The 17,832-nt window shown below is 42.8% G+C and overlaps 1 protein-coding gene across 3 annotated transcripts in view; it reads left to right on the plus strand.

Moving 5' to 3' along the window:
• Ndf (Nucleosome-destabilizing factor) overlaps positions 1 to 17,832 on the plus strand; it is a 131,196-nt gene that overhangs the window by 15,290 nt on the left and 98,074 nt on the right. For 2 of the 3 annotated variants that reach the window (XR_007600692.3, XM_050183630.2), the window contains exons 5-7: positions 7,718 to 7,816; positions 12,215 to 12,358; positions 16,507 to 16,734. Coding sequence is in view for 2 of the 3 variants with exons in the window: in XM_050183630.2 (XP_050039587.1) it covers positions 7,718 to 7,816; positions 12,215 to 12,358; positions 16,507 to 16,734 (471 nt within the window). In the remaining variant the exon portion in view is untranslated. The remainder of the gene's footprint in view (positions 1 to 7,717; positions 7,817 to 12,214; positions 12,359 to 16,506; positions 16,735 to 17,832) is intronic. The other variant, XM_050183631.2, reaches the window with a different exon arrangement.

A 17,832-nucleotide genomic window follows, 5' to 3' on the forward strand; every position in this document is an offset into this window, starting at 1 on the left:
AGTAAGGTTCACAGTTTTATTGGTCGTATAAAAAAAAAATTATGGGGTTTTACGTGCCAAAACCATTTTCTGATTATGAGGCACGCCGTAGTGGAGGACTCCGGAAATTTTGACCACCTGGGGTTCTTTAACGTGCACCTAAATCTAAGTACACGGGTGTTTTCGCATTTCGCCCCCATCGAAATGCGGCCGCCGTGGCCGGCATTCGATCCCGCGACCTCGTGCTCAGCAGCCTAACACCATAGCCACTGAGCAACCACGGCGGGTTATTGGTCGTATAACTTGCAGTAAACATTCGCTTACTAATTAAATTAACAAGCACGGTGCCTTGCACACATAGGCAAAAATAAACAGATCTCATTTGATGACCGCAAACACACACTGTCACAACGCTGATGGAATGAAGAGCACCAACAGCAGGGAGCAAAAACATTGTGCTGCCTCTTGCCTCACCTTGTTTGGGAAAGCTGCGATAACGTAGCCTCCAACGCTAGGTGTGCAGGAATATAGTGCGCATCAAGGCACCAGCCACCTTCGCTCGGCCTTTGCACTTGCCGTAGTACCTCCAAGATACGGAGCGTAGCCCCGTGTATGTGCTCAGCCTCATGCACAGCCATGGCCAGGGTGGAGGAGGAGAGGTACGAGTCTGATGCACCTCCCTCCCCCCTCCTCGTTTTCACGTTCAAAGTTGGCTACTGTTACTCGTAGCTGAAGTTGTTTTCTGGATTTACTAGCCATAGAGGCTCCAGGTACATGCTTGAAATGGCTGAAAACTTCGTTAAATTGAAACCATGCCTCAATATTACTTTCTGAAGTAGCAAAAGAGATACATAGTTTTCAATGGAACTACGATCACGAAAATAAAATAGTTTATTACATTGCAAAGTTCATTAAATTGAGGTTCGTTATATTAAGGTTTCACTGTATAATGAGTTATATAACAAAAAGAAAATGTGGTTGGTCATGCTTTATTTCAGTGGAGCATTCACCTATATTAAAATTTAAATTTGATATCCGACAAGGTATCAGTTATAGCGAAAGTAACTTAAGTATGTCTGGTAGCAAAAATATCAAATAAAGCTGCCACCATGTTGACGAAATCTATTGTTGACGAAATAGTAGCTTGGCCTTGTGGTGTCATCTTCTCATCTCGTGTCCCTTCTACGTTTTGCGCTGTTAACACCAGCATGGGGACGAAGTGGCGCTGGTCAGGCCGCTAGGAAGCAGTGCGGCGGCTGGTGGATTGGCTGGTGACAATCTTTTGCGGGAAACTCACCACCAGTATGTTTGCACTCATAGGCCTTATCAGCGATTGAGCGCAAGATCAGACCCATGAGCTAGACTGATGGCTGTAGTAGTGGAATATGGATCCATGTGCGGTCCCACTCATATCCAAAAGTCTGTCAGCAGTGTGTGTGCTTTGGCCAGTGGCATGGCTTGCATCGACATCTCTGTTCTATTTGGAGGTGCATTTGCTGCTGCATTCCCGGGGATGTCAGTGGCTACAGTCAGAACGCTTTTATAATAGGCACGCTCAAGTTTTTTCCCGAGACATTAACGCTGATTGCTTCCCTTGCGAACAGATTTGTGCATCAACAGTCGAATTCTATCTCGCCAGAATGGCTGCACACCTGCTTGTGCTGCTGCTGGTTGCTGAATTTTCAGTAGAAATTGTGACCATGTCATCCTACAGGCCACATAGACGCTATTGATCTTCTATGAAATGTCAGAAATGTCACAACAGCCTTGAGAGTACAAATGTCTATGATCCAGCGGCGACATTATAGATTTCCAAGGAGTGAGCACAGGAAAACAAGCATGGAACTGTTTGTAGAGTTTAATCACACATTTTTCTTGTAGCATGGTTTCTTTTCTTACATTTCCTGTGGTAAAGTGAGCGTTTCTTACGTGTAGAGTAAGCTTTGTGTGCTTCGAATGTACGGGTGTTGATCCCCTTTCATAATGGCACGTGCTGTAGGAAGATAAACCTTCAGTTGTGATTGCGTGGACAGTGCGGTTTTCCTTAATAAACACTGGTAATGCTATAGTGTGCATTGATGGCAAGGGCAACATCATGGACATTTTCCTCTGCTTAGATCCACAGTCTGCGAGTAGTTGAAATGGCTGTGTCTCATCAGCATGGTAGCAGTAGTAGTGCAGTGAATTGGCATTTGTGCACAGTTTGGAAGTAGTTTCGCATTAAGTACCTCTTATTGTCTGTTATACGCCTTAGCAAGACTCTGCACTCCTAACGTGTAATTGTTCTACTAAGTGGCACTAAGCACTTCTTTATTATTATAGGGACACTTGAGGCATGATTGCACTGTCAACACCAAGACATCACACCACAGCCACCGTGCTGTCTTGGTGTTTACGGCACATGCATTAGCATTGGTAAGCAGCTGTGCGTGTATCGCACCATAGTGTACGCACTGGTGTGAACAGAATGGACAGTAAACGTGCTAAATTTGTCTAACACTTTCATTGGGCGCTGACAAATGCAATGTTTTTCCATTGGTTTCATCTCGTGGGCCGTTCATGTGTGATGCCTGTAACGTTGCTGTTGGCATTCATCACTGTGATGATTATGTCACAAGGATGATTATCTACCAGGGCACTGTTCCTGCTGCACAGCAGCCGCTGTCTTGCGTGCTGTCATGCAATGTCGTCTGCATGTATTGTTATAACATTGTGCGAGGAGCTCAAGTGCAACGCTAGACCTTCCTATCGCTTTCAATGCTTCGCTTTTGGACAAAACTGCCAATTTCTTTCACACATACAACAACATCACGAAATGCACGACAGAAATTTTTCTAATGCAGTTTTACTTGTTCACATGCAGTGAGACCTCATTAAACCGTAGTTGGCCAGAGCTCGGAAAAAGTATGTGCTAAACAGTAGTACTGCTTAACCGAAATAGCATGAGATCGTCCACTTACCTGTCAAAAACGGAACTCTGAGAGAGTGTGATGAATGGGGAAAAATACATGCAGTATTTATTCACTTCGCGCAACAAAAGTCTTATTTTCGTTTGGTGCCGCAGCGGCCTAGTAGGGTCGACAGCGGCCTCAAACTTAATGAAGCTGCGAGCCAGCTTTTCAGCCAGCCCACTATTCTCGGTAACCACTCACATGGCAGATTCCTCGTTGGCGTTGCATATTTTCCATGCACAGGCGCGGTAGCGTTGCAGAAGTCGCGGGGTGCCTTTTTCAGTGCGGTGTGCTGTTCTCATCGCGGCGATCGCATTCATGAGGCTGACGTAACGCGCAGCTTCTGCCACTTGTCGGGCCTGAATCGCCCGTGCTGTCGCTTCCCATGTCGTCCTTATCACTGTCGCTAGGCGACTGTTTGGCAACAACAGAGGCAACGATGGCGAAAAGTCTAACCTCGTAGCCAACATCTATTGCGGTTGCAGCAGCGCTGCCGAGCAACTTCTTTGCATTCCAAATGCCACAGATCGTAGTCAACAGTAGACCCAGGTCGCGTGCCAGCGCCGACTTCTTCGTGTCACGTTCGATAGCACGAACAATGTCTAATTTTTATTCTATGCTGAGCACCCGGCATCTTTTTTTTTTTTTTTTTTTCTGAGCTTCGGCAATAGCACGAGTCCTTGCTTGCACGATGCCACAACGCTCTCTGGCATGGCGCCGAAATGATCTTAATGTTGATGTGGCTTCACGCACAACCGTACAGGGTGCTTGGAGGCCGTTCTGATCTCTGAGGCTTGTTGTTCTGCCAGGCTGCCTGAAGGAGACGACATATCGCCATGTTTGCGTGACGAAAAGTGGAAACGCTACGTGTTAACCGATACAGACACAATAAGCTGGTACAGTTTATGCGGATACCAAACCCATTATGTTGAATGGCAGCTGAGTCGGGGATTTGACTTTACTACTTTTGAAACGAAACTACTGTTTAAGCGGGTATGGTTTAACGAGGTTTTACTGTATTTAGTAAACGTGAACACAAACATGACGGTTTGTGTTTTGCACTGAAACAGGCGTACACTTCTTGCTTGATGTTGTGAAAGATCTTATTGCTGACATGCTCAGGACACTTAGCACTTGTCGTGTCTTTGCCCACATCTGCTGTTTCAACAAAAGAAACAGCAGATGCTTGCTTTGATGTTCCCGGCACAAAAATTGTTACACAATTTCTGCAAACAAGTCTACTCATTGCCCTATCCCTATCAGTCCATACGCTGGTCATCAGTATGCAGCACGGACGCCACAAGCAACAAAAAAAAGAACACGCAGCGACAATGCAAACAAAATGCCGATGCGTCCACCTTTTTCATGACGGCGGTGCTCTTGGCATAGCAGTAGCGCTGCCTTGCTGAGGTTGCCCAGTCTATAGTTGCTCCTTTCCGTTATGGCCAAGGAATTGGGCCTCTCTGCTTTTTTGAATAATGTGAAATGCTGTTGGTATTGTGTGATATGAGGTTCTTGGCAAGCATGAACTTTTGTCTTGATATTGCAAAACCTATGATTTAAGAGATTACAGAAGAAGACACCATTCCCACATTTAAGGTACAATATTGATAGAAAATGTTGCTGCATTCACCAATAAAATGAGTGACAAGTTGCTGTGTGTGTATCCTAACACCACTAAGAGCTGGACTATAGCAGCATGTCACCAAATAGGCCTTCTATACCTTGGTCAATTTATTATGAGCTGCTTCAAATGTGCTTATTAATAGCAGCTTCTTATAACTCGGCTGTGGGCTGCTAAGAATCTGATAAGGGCTGCATGCAGCGCACAGGCCTTATGTCTTGCAGCTCTGCTGTAGACGGTACATTGCTTGGACAAATTTAAACATCGTTATAAAGCAGCTCACTGACCATTTCCTAAAGATTTCTTATTCAGAGTTGTATTCCTAGCTTGCTCTATAGCATGAACAAGTGATTGGCATAGATCCTGAAATGTCAGCACTGTTTTTTACATTGGTCACAGTAACCTGATTTATATTGCTACCATTTAAATATAGAATGCCTAAACTTAATACTTTGGGGGATCTGGTGAACTGTAGAGTGGGGAAAACTGACATGTGGGTGCAAGATTTTCAGTACCTGGCAAAATTGTTCAAAGAATTAGCCATATAAAAGAAAATAGCAAAGTGGACAATTTACTAAATTCTTTCAATTGCATCAGCTTTGTCTCAAAGTTGCATTCTGGATAAAATTTGCATAACAGGTCACATTTATAGCACAGACAGCAAGTGCAAGTAGAGAAACAGTAACCAGGATTGCATAGCATTTCTGTAGTGCTAATTTAGAAATTTTGTTTGTAGTATTAATTTGGAAATATAATATTACACCTCTGCGTTGAGCACTTCTCAGTTTGCAACTTTTTGGTAATAAGAATTTTGCTTGGAAATGGGGAGAAACCTGGGAAAAGTGAGGAAATTCAGAAGCAGTGATTTGTTAACACTGATTTAGCAACAATTACACTACCATCGGATAAACATAGCATATGAAAGGCAGCTGCACCAATTCATGTGCATATGTGGTCTCATGGCTGTTTTAATGCCCCTATGGCATGATTATTTGGCATACCATAATGAGCAACCGCCTTGTTGTTAAGTAACATCATCTGTCATTTAATGATGCTACTGTCCTTGGTGTGATTGTTCAGATGAGGGTGAGAACCAACCAGCTGTCTTAAACACAATTTTATTGGTCTTGTTTGCATTATCCTGTTCCATGCTTGCTCAGGTTGTATTCAAGCTTTTCAGTGCTTGGTATAGTTCTTCCTCTGCTTTTGCATGTGCATAATATGTAAAGATGCCAGCTAATGGATATAATGTAAACTGCAGTTACTTTGCGTTGATTTGTTGGGCATTTATTTTTTTAAAGTGACACTAAAGGAAAATATTTAGTCCAGCTAAACTGATAGATCAATGCTCGAGGATGCCTAAGGTGTCAATCTTATCATGAGCAAAGCTTTAGTAATCGCCAAATTGAGGTAGTTGCAGGACATTATTTACGACTCACAAGGGTCAATCAAGTACTAGCTGATGATGTAGGCACTCCTCTTTTTATTTTGTCAACTCAACTCAACTTGTAATAAAAAGATAATTGCTTTGCGTTTATAAGATGGAAAAAAATGCTGCTTGTCCAATAAGTAATTTACATTACCCTTGACAACGGTGCGGACGGTCAATAGCTTCCACTTTCGCTGCGTCTGCACCACCCGCACCTTCGCATTTCACTAGTTTTCCTTATCATGTAGTGCTGCGCTGGTTTTGCTGGCTTGCGAAACTCACACAAAATGCAAGTAGGAGAGATTTTTGCATCTAAGTGATGTCGCGGGATGCCAGAATGATCCACACCACTTAAGGAAAAGCAGCTGCAGCAGTGAATCTAACATACTCTTGGCTCGGTTTCTCCACGGCCACATGTTTGCGTTTTGCACAAAAAACTGTAGCGCCATCTGTCGGGCGGCAATAGCATATGCAACATCGCCACTCTCCCGCTCGCAGGCTGACGATTTGAATTTCGTTATCCGCAACCTTAGACGCGATTTTTTCTTGAACGAACTTTCTTGGTGCGAAACAAACGCTGTGAGATTTCTAGAATGGTATTTTAACAGTCTACGTGGACTTCATATTTGCCTTTAGTGTCCCTTTAAGGTAAGTAAACATATTTTTCTGTGCTTACATTCTATTTCATTTATGTGGGCTCTTAAAAAGAAAAGAAAAAGAAAACAAACCACCACTGCCTATACTTCTTTCATCTTGAGAAAGATTCCTGCAATTTGTTTTTTCAGATAGGCGTGTAGTGATGTCATTACATTTTCTTCTGCGCTTTCTAACCCTTGATCAACATCCCTTTACACTTGTTCAATTCCTGTAGGCGCAGGTAATGCCTGTGAAGTGCCCTAAATGTATGATTTTCGATCATTCCCTTCAGCCATTGTTTATGTTTCTCTTCAAGGGCAATTTCTGGCTGGCTTCAAGGCATTGCCTCTGTTGTTCATATTATGATACATGACAACCGTTCTTCATAGAAATTTCATAGGACATCCTTGAGCATACTTTCACTTCTTTAAAAAACTTCTTGGGGGCCCTACGACTCTCTTGACCTGGTTGCTGCCAAAGCTTGGCAACAAAATGTTTCGATATTAAGTTCTTCAAAAAAATATATATATATTTATGTATTTCTCAGGTTTCTAGCAAAACACTTCATTAAGCTCTTTCATTGCTACTTTTCATGAAATTTTGTCAATTCTACTCAGTCTCAGTATTGTACCTTGGTGAGTGATGGTTGTAGAAAAGGAGCTAAAACAATTTACTTGGAGAACCAGTCAATGGATTCCTCTAATGGTTGAGCAGCCTAGAGGTAATAAGTTTCATATGTGGGAGGTTTTCTTTTTCAGTAGCCCTTGTACTGTGGGTAATCTTGGCCTGAATGAAGGTATTCTAAGCTGTACTGTTCACTCAGAAGGAACATATTGAAACAGCCCCAACAGCCTTGGGTATGCAGACACTGTAGATGCCCTTTTTTTTTCCCCCTTATTGGGTAGTAACTGCTGACTTATGTGCACAATTTTCCTAATTGTAGTATTGTTGTTAAAAAGCAGATTTCTGTAACAACTGTACTTTCTTTCTAGGATTGGGGCCCTTGAAACCTATAATGAACCAGAGCCTATAGCTTTTTTCTAGCAAAAGCGGCCTTCAAGGGGCTTACATTGGTTATGTTGTTTTGCACTGTTGCAGCAACCGGTCAGAAGCTCTGATCTGCCCAGCATTGATGAGGAGATTTCCACAATATTCCCTAATGGTTCTGTGAGCCCCATAGCGAACACACCAACCAAGGTGAATCGCCGGTCTAATCTTAACTTACCAGTTTGAAGATTTTTATGGGTGGAGATGGGTTTCCAAATTGCATGCAATTCTTATATCCCTGCTACCTCATCTTGAATTTTGAGTATTCGGTGGAGCCGGCATGATTTTTCTAAGTTGTGCGCAAGGAAACAAACCAGATATGTTTTCTTTTTGATGCCTCATTCCAGCTGTAAATCGCCATAATTGTTTGCAGAGTAGTGTGTTATAGATAGTGCATTCGTGCTTCATGGTCCTTTTCTGTAGAGCTGGACAAGCAGTCATTTGTTATCTCCACTGTTTACTGCAGAAATTTTTTCAGTGCACAGATGTAAAGGTAGCATGCTTACCTTCGGGTTGTACCCAAGGCATGTGGGCAGCTTAAATAGGTTGCACAATGTCAATTTGACATTTGCATGGTTCTCACTCTGTCTGCATTGTTTCCCACTGTCATCTACAGGCTCTCCCCGCCCCCCTCCTTCTTTTTCCCCGTTCTCCATCTGTGATTTCATGTGTGTTGTGTTTCATAACACCTGATCAAATAAAGCAGCATTTGAGCCGCTGACGTGGCTCGCTGTTTGCGTTAGACACCCTCAATTGCCAAGGCTTAGTAAGGGCAACAAAGAAAAGGCTAATAAGATGCAGGAGGAGTGTGTAAGGTTCAGTTAAAACATAGTGCCACTCATAGCAGTGTGCTTGTATAAACTTAATTATTCTTCCTTGTCTTTATCTACATCACTTGCACTTCACCCATGTGTTTATGTGAACTATTGCACAATCACATAATTACTGAGAAAATTAGGGCGGTTTGGAGGGAGTGTTTCACTGCAGCACTGGAGGCAGTGCTGCTAATTGCATGCTCCCCCATTGCGACCGTTACTGGAGAATTCTGCTCAGACTCACCTAAATACAGTATGATGTATAGCAGGGTTTCATCACGAATGCTGTTACATATTTAACATATGTTCTGTTTTGATTTACTATGTTAAATCAATCTCATTTGATTTACTGTCTTCCCATCTTAAGTTCAGATAGACCAGTAAGTATGCCACCTGCTCCAAATTGTGAATTTTTGTTTCCAAGCTGCTTCAAGAGCATACTCAGGAGTGCTATATACACAGAGAAATATTTCGTCCATCATGGGTTTTCATTCTTGTTGCGAAATGCAAGTTTGCTTTTATAGGTCTGAGGGAAAAAATTGTTGTCTTGATTGGTACCGGAATTCGCATTAGTAACCTTGTATTCAGAAAGGAAGGAAGAGGGGCTTGTATTAATGTGTTGGATATACCTGCAGAGAGTGAGTAGGTCTGTTTCACTTCCAGCTGCACATTCCTTTTTTCCTGCTTGACTTTTTGAGCTCGGTACAGCATGGCATAAAACCTAACAGTTGTTTATTTGCAAGTAACTGATGACACTTAAATCGCTGCATCACTATTTTCGCACATAATTGCGCTGTAGCTGTTATGCCCATTATTCATGCTTTTGCAGCCTGGTGTGTAAAGAATTTTCAAAGCTACTAACAATGAACATTAAAGTGTATGAAGTGTCTTTATGAAAGGGAAAGTTGGCATATACTTCAAAGTAGCATCCAGCTACAGAAGAAATGGATACTGATTCCTCAGAAAAAAGGACGCTTTCCAGTTGAAAAGCTCATCCCGTTCCAGCAATCAAACCCTGCACTATCTTTTCCAGGGCAGTCACTACGCTATCTGTACCAACTGGGGTACTTGGCAGTATCAGTTCAAATGAATGGTGGCTTGTTGATTTAAGTGGATGTAATGTTGCCTTTCATGGATCTACATCGACCATGTGTGTTTCTGCAGAACTCATTTGCCTAATAAAGTGTCTTTGGTCAATTTTGCTAGCGCTGCTACTTCCATTTTATTACTGCCAGACTACTTAGTACGAAGTCTGATTTGTTAGACCTAGAAATGCTCGTGAGAGAGCTCAGCATACACTAAGACACTTTGCGTTTATTCTAGTCAACCTGGAGAAGGCAAAAAGCATGGCAAAGGCCACTCTGCCATGTGGTGGCAGGCCTTTGGGAATGTGAGAGCATCTCGCGGTCATAACGGAAAGATGAAGCAGCTACTCACAGGTGTCACGAGTATCTGACTCACAATTCCCATCGGCCCCGAAGAGCACATCTTTGTCTTTATGTCCGTTTTATGTCCATCCAGTCTGTTGGAATTCAGTTCCCATGTTGTCTCTCTGGTTTGACACAGTGCTACTTACAGTAAACTTCATTTCCTTTCTCAATGACTTCATTAAGAATATGTAATATGTACAGTGTGTAAATTCAATGCAGTGCACTTTTGAAAATTCCTTAGCACTTGCTGCGTGCTTTTGGGCAAAGCATCGAGGGAATAGCGAATTATTCTAGTGGGACTTTCCTTTGCATATTATGTTTCAATCGACAAAGCGATGACATATCGTTAGTTGTCTGCAGAAAGAGGCTCAGTATACAGGCATTCGTGTCTTACCTGGATTTCAGTAGGTACTGGCATACCATTAAATGGTGTCTCTAGTTCTGGCCCATATTATTTATGAAACACTGTGCAGAAGATTTACATCCTTATTATTGTAGACCACTACCAGACTTATTGCTCTCTTTTATGTGTGTCTCGAAGAGTTTAATCTAAGGTTGCCCTTCGTTCACATCCATCCAGGGCAAAGGAATACACAGTAAACTCGCGTTAAGTCAGTCTGATTTCTCGAAAGACTGGTTAAGGCAAAATTTTTGTCTGACTTGGTGTCAACTCCATATATTTTTCACCTCCTATCTCAAAATGTTTGTGCACCTCACTTAGAATATCTCAAAATCTCTACTGCAAAAATGTTGAGAAAAGGTTGCTACCAGAGGCTTCCATATTTAATGTGTTGCTACGATAACATCACAAAGTGACAGAACCACAAATTTGTAGTGAATTCCACTTAATTCTGCACCACTCTCATCATCTGCCGTTCACGACTGGCTGCGATATCGTTGGTAATAGACTATTTTATTTGAGAGCTGCTTAGTGCCACTCCACTCGGATTTGACGCACTGAAACACTGCAGGGAATTGCGTAGCTTTCGTATTTGATAAGTGCTTCTTGCAGAGAGACAAGTGGCGCGCTATCAGCTTGACTGCAAAACAAACCAGAAGCCAAGTAGACATTCCCTCATTTGTAACATCCTGGCTCTTTGCGAGGATTGCTTGCCCGTAGATGCCCGACGTGTCGGGTGCCGAGTCACACAATATCTCGCAAAAGTGATCTACTGAAAATATCTCTGTTTATTGAGCTGTTGCAAAAAATTTTGCGTCTACTGGCGCTTACTTCAGAAGGCTCTATGTGGTCTATGCGCAGCCAGGGATTTATATCTTCGTGAATTCACTTATCTAGAAGTTTTTCCTGGATTTTAAAACTTCCAGTTAACGAAGTTTTACTTCTATATCTGCGGTTGCGTTTAGTTAACATCCATTCAGGGCAAAGGAATATATATATATATTCCTTTGCCCTGAATTGCCAAGCATTAAATGCACTTGTCTTAAATAATAAATTATTGCATTGATAATGCAGTTGGACATGAAAGTGCTTTAGTTACATTTAATATCCCACTATAAGCATACATGCTGATATTGGCAGAAAAAAAGTACAATTTGCGATCATGTCTATGCAAAAACATAACGCAATTGCGATTCCTTCAACAGGGCAGTAAAAAGTCTCCTCTGAATTTTTACGGCCTGTTAGCTGCTTGTCGTCCTGATACTGGCATGGGAACAACAGTAATTTACACAAGCACTTTGCACCGTCGCTAATATACAACCGTGCAATCAATGTGATTTCATGTTGGCTTGTCGGCTGCGATCCTAGCTAGCCAACCTGCAATTCAGAATGGGCCATTTAAGCATGGAGAAAACAAGGTTACCTTTTGTTGTTGTTTTTCTATGCATTTCAAGTCGCACTTGCTAAGTAGTCAGTTTCATTATAGCAGGAACATTTTTTTAGTATTATAGCACAAGAATACACTGACCAAACTGTATGCTTACTTAATTTGTGTTTGTTAGATTAAGGTGCAGCTTTGTCGGTAATAAATGATTGAAAGTAAATCAAATTGGGCACACGTACCACTTGCTGTTAGCTTTATGCAACAGCAACGACCAGCTCAAGCTGATGCAGAGAGCTGAGAAGATGGCAAGAGCCAGTGGAGCCCTGGACTAGGGGCCCTGACCATTAGCAATTCTTCTGATTATTCTTTTAATAAGCTTTAGCTGTCTGTCTATCTATCTATTTATGCAACAGCTGTATTTTGTTAGAGGTTACTAATTATCTGTGCCAATCTCTGCTGCGTGTCATGGCAGAAAGTTTGGATGCTGACGACCACTTTCCCTTCTCTCGTTTCATGAAGGGCCCGCCACCTGCAAGAGTGGCTGCCTCCGAAGATGAGGTAGAAGAGGCACCAGCAACCCCTACTGTGACACCAGTGAAGACGCCCAAGACACCAAAGGAACCAGCTACAACTGACAAAGAGCCAAAGCGGAGAAAAAGAGAGGTGAAGAGCTGCTTAATTTAAATTGTTTTCTCCCAAATTGGAGGCCATGCTGAAGTCTTTGAGATTGCGCCATATTGTAGTTTAAGAGTATTCTGTAATAGTCCACCTAGTCGACTACATTTCGGTCGCTGCTGAATGGCTGGAGCTGTATCAGTGAAGAGAAGACGGGCACCCCCACTTAGTCTCGTCTTCGCTGGTTCAGCTCCAGCCAGTCAGCAGCAACCGAAATGGACAGTTCACTAGGTAGACTTTTACAGAATTTTGGGTTACACCAAACATGGCACTAATTTCTGACATCATGGTGCACTGATTTTTCAAATATGTACTTAGTCTACAGCTGCCGCCTTGTGACCATTAAAGTTGGCTTCACTTTAGCTGCACACGTGTTAAGCCGTTCACAAGCACATCGCACGCTGCAACACAAGCAAGGCTTGCTCTCTAAATAAGATCTACCATTTTCAAAACTCTAATTCATTGGAACTCACTCGCGTAAAGTGAAGTAGAAGATAATGTTACGTCATCGTGCTTCCCATGCATCCGGCTAAATTATTCTGTCACTTTGAGGACCAACATAAAAGTGAAACACATTGGTATGTTTTGCAGGGTGATCTTTTTTGTTTCACATCTGCTAACATATTAACCGTTCATGGATGCCTCTCTGACCTCCTGTTATTGTTTTGTGGGTTCTCAGCCGTGTGCCAAAAACATGGCACACATGCCGCATCATGTCAACTCTTGCAGAGTACAGCAGATTGTGACATCGTCTTTGGCCTCCATCCTTGTGTCCTAGGTCAAGTGTGCCCTTGTTAAAGAGAATCATATTTCTCGACAACTAAAAGTTGGTGCCTTTAAATGAACTTCATTCTTGTAGTGCAGAAAGTTCTCCGTGTCTTCAGAAGCGTAGAATGTGCAGAATAATGTGTTGTTTATAATTACCGCGGCAGAGGTAGTCACCTGTAGGTAGATACTGAAAGAACCAGTAGGAGAAATACAATATATTATCCAAGTCTAGTTTAGTCCAAATGGCAAATTTACCAGTTTGATTGTCTCATTCAAAATCAACATTTAGATTTCCAGGACTAAGTGCCCGTTCCATTCCAACTTATTATGGAAGCTTTGGCTCCCATTTTATTTCCATTCCGGGTGTTTAAAAATGCAGAATTATTCCAGGATCGATCCAACTCCGGATTTTCCACTTTGCAACTCTGGTCTTGAGTAAAACATAATTAAATTTGGAACAGAGACTCCACAGCTCTGAATCACTGACTGTAGGCTGCACTAACCATCTTCAATGGCAGCAGCCTCCTTGCATGAAGTGCGAACACCAGAAGCCAGAACCTCCTCATAGAAGGGGAAAGTGCTTGGACATTGTTCTTCATAAGCGCATCCCACATGTGGTCACATGCTGGTGCACATATTTTGCGACAGGCCCAAGCATAATGCCACGTAGCTGCTTGCTCTGCTTTGCTTCGGGCGCTGGGGTCTCTGCACTGTTGAAATGCACAAGCATGGTTCCGTGTAGTTATGCAACGAGACTCTGCCTTCTCAGACTCTGTAAAGTGGTGTGATGGCCCTGGCTGTTTGTCTGGGAACCTAGGCTTGAAAAGAGCCATGCCTGTTATTCGTGTTTACTAGAAATGGCACTTACTCACCTCGAGGAATTAGCCAAGAAGCACACTTGAGCTCGGTATTGTATATCTCGGGGCCTAGGAAATGACCTATACACATTGGTTTTTGTTAAACCCGGTCATAGGACATATCGTAACAGCACTGTTTATAGTGTAGCCACATGACAGTATAAATTTAAAAACAAGAAAATAAACAAAAAATATAGAGGGCCCCAAACCACCTCTGGTAATTCAGAAAACAATTGCGTGCTTCTCTCAGGCTTTTTCAGTCACTTCTTCACACATCATGACACCGGCAGGTTTATGCACTTGATGTCACCAGGATAAAAGCTGCTAATTGGTCCACATATGAGGGACATCCGTCGTGAACCACCAGTTAATACATACATTCCCATCCAAAGCTCTTCCTCGTCATATCACTTGCCTGTCATTTACAATCTACTGATTTCACATTCATTGTGTATAACGGGTTTTGGACTGCACATGCAGTGGCAACATGTACCTGAAAAGTGCAGAATCCTGTGCGCAAGTCGATTGTTTTCAAACAAGAAAAGAGCGCCAACATAAGTTCAGTACTAACGTAGTGTCTACATGCCTTCTGGAGAAATATATGGCAAGTAGGAGAGAATGCGACGAGCAGGGTAGCAAAAATGAGAGAGAAAGCGCTCGCTCTCCTGTAAACTCAGAAAGCCTTAAAGGCCATTTGAAGGGGCCATAGTGGCATGTTGGATGCACCCTTGGGTTTAGTAGTGTTGTACTACTAAGTTCGAGGGCGCAGCATCGAATCCTGGCCGTGGCAGCTGCATATCGATGGGGGTGAAATTCAAAAACGTCTGTGTATCATGCATTAGGTGCACATTAAAAATCCCAGGTGGTGAAAATTAATCCGGAGTTCCTCACTACGGCATGCCTCAAAATCAAATTGGAGTTTTGGCACGTAAAACCCCGGAGTTTGATTTTTTTTCCTCTTCTCTCTCTCTCTCTTTTTTTTTACGAATTTCGATTTCATCCCCTAAGCTCAAACGGAAATTTTCCACTGGCTTTTTATTGGCCTTACACTGGCCTACCACTCTTAATAGTTTGTCACCTTCCATCTGCATGCACATTATTTGAGACTTGAACTCCATTGACTACTGTCAAGGAATGCAGTGGCGTCCAGCGAGTGTAATGTTGTGAAGCTCCTGGCTTCCATAGCTTAAACACAATGTCTGAATAAAATTTTTCCGTCAGTCAGTGCTCGAAACTTGCTGGGCTAGAACCGAATAAAAATTACCTTTTTACAGGACCTGGTAGCCAAATGGCTGAGAATGCCCTACCACAGCCAGCGTTGCACTGCTGAACATGCGGTCGTGGGTACGTTTGCCAGTCGCACTGGCCGGATTCCAATAAGGGTGGAAGGCAAACACTTGTGTACCATGCTATGGGTGTACATTAAGGAACTCTGGGGGTAAATACTAATCTGGATCCCTTTACTGTGGCACCTCTCATATTCCACTGTGCAGCTTCGAAACATTGAACCCCACAATTTTATAGTACCACTGTTTGCAAAAGTGGTGCAATTTGTGCTCGTTACAACGAACCCTCGTACAACACTTTCGGATATAACGAACCATATTTCAACCTTAGTTTTCTCTGTTTTATTAATGCAACGAAATTTGCTTTTAACGGAATGTGCTACAATGGACTATTGGCTACAGCAGACGAAAGTAGCAGCAATTTTTGTCAAGATTGGTCGTATAGAAAGAATTTTGCCATGCCGACACAGGCTGACAATTTACTTATGAGGGTAAGTTGACGATCACGGCTCAATATCACGTGCACAAGGGAGGAAGACGGCTTGCAAGCGCAGTCTTCGTTCGCAAACGAGGCACAGGGGGGTCTACTCCAGTGGCTATATGCGGTGTGCTTTCTACGTTGAGTTCGCGTCGAAGCAAGAGACAACGCGATGAACGGTTCGCTCGCTGCTGCTGACGCGCTTCCTCAAACCAACATTTTAACAGCGACTTTCCGCGGTGATTGAGCGAAACGTGTTGATGTTTATCTCTGCACGTGTGACACCGTGCTTGTTAATTTAGTTAGCAAATATTTACAACTTTATATGGCCTATAACACTACTATCCCTACTTCACACAGCTGTTTACTAACTACTCACTCTTTGCATTAACGTTGTTACAAATTGCGACCAAAGTTTCGGAAGCGAGGCTCTTTGAATAAAACAGACACATTTCGTCAGATTATCAGGGTCCGTTGTAACGAGAGTCGACTGTACCTGTCACATCGTATGCACAGATTTTGTCTATGAAACAGTTGTCCAGCATCAAAAGTTGTGCTTGCCATATGCATGGGCTCTCTGAAGCATGTGATGGTACCATGCCATAGTCCAGAAGTAGGACATTTAAATATTGCTAGGTTGCTGTAGTTGCGTTGCACTGGACTTCCTTTTTAACCATACTACTGAACTTGTGAACATTGATAGCCCTTTTTGACAACATGCAGTTTTGTGACACCATGTTTTTACAGTCGCAGGACCAGTCACATCGGGCATCCAAGCGAACCTCTTCTGAAAGCAGCAGCACAAGCTCGGCACCCACAAAAAGAAACAAAGCAGCAGCGGCTGAAAAGACTTCCTCGGTGGCAGCTGCAACACCAAATAACAATGCAGCTGGCCTCAACAGTGTGTCAAATGCCACTTCATCGTCATCCAAGTCCAGCTCCAACCTTCTGAGGCAGTCTTACGTCACAAGGCCTGTAAGTGCAGCTATGGCCATGGTATCTTATGACCATGGTATTTGACTATTTTTTATCCTTGCTTGCCCTTCTTGGTTACATGTTTGTAAATAGCGTAAAAAATTGCCTCCACTGCACTAAACAAAGCTGCAGATGACATTCACGGAATCAATAACCGCCGCTAAAGCGGACGCTTGACTCCAAAAATTTGGACTTGATGGACATTCCGGACTTCCTAAATGCACAGTTAGAATTCCCATTTAGCTAATGCATTTTCTCAGCTGATTTTTCGCATGAATTGAGGTCCCAAAGTTCAATTTACTGCACTTAATCACACGTTCCGAGCCACACTACGAGTACTTAGAGGCCGCCATGTTGGGTTTTTCGCTGGCTTGGCTTCCAGTGGCCCGCTCTATAGCCTCAAAAATTGGGAAGCGCACGCTATTCAATAGAGAGCGTTCACCATCCTCGAGTCTCGGAGGCCATGCCCACTCTTTTTTGGCTGACAAAACACTCCAGGGGACGGCGCCTTTTTTTTTTTTTTTTTTCCCCCATCATCACCATCGTCATAATCACTTAATGTGTGATCTGTGTATGTTTTTAGACACTAAGGTTTCAGTTGCTATTCTGCACGTGGTGTGTCCATTTGGTAGGTGTGCCTCTGGTGCATTGTCGCATCATTGTGTGTGTGTACGTGGCTTCACATTGGTGTGATCGATGCCACCTCCTGTGCGTTTGCAAGAGCCAAGCGGTGCGAAGCTCATTTCTTCGATCTCCTTGGCAAACCCCGTTAAAGATCGCCAACTCAGTGTCGCACTTGTCGAGTGTATACGGAGACGTCACTCTTGCACAAATCGAAGAAAGTCTCATCGCCTCCAAGCGTAGTATGAGGCAGGGCATTATAAAGAGATATTTAAGCCACTCTAAGCCTTACTTCTTTTTTATTTATTTATGTATTTATTTTGATCTACTAGGGTCAATTTTTTTCTTGCAGATTTCAATTCGTCTGAGGGACCTATTTCGAAAAAATATTTTGCGTTGGTATATATACTGTTTATTCATGAATAACAATAAAAAAGGGAAATGAGCTTATAAGAATTAAAAATTTGATGCATGGTT

This window comes from Dermacentor andersoni, chromosome 4, assembly GCF_023375885.2.
Source record: "Dermacentor andersoni chromosome 4, qqDerAnde1_hic_scaffold, whole genome shotgun sequence".
Lineage (NCBI taxonomy): Eukaryota > Metazoa > Arthropoda > Arachnida > Ixodida > Ixodidae > Dermacentor > Dermacentor andersoni.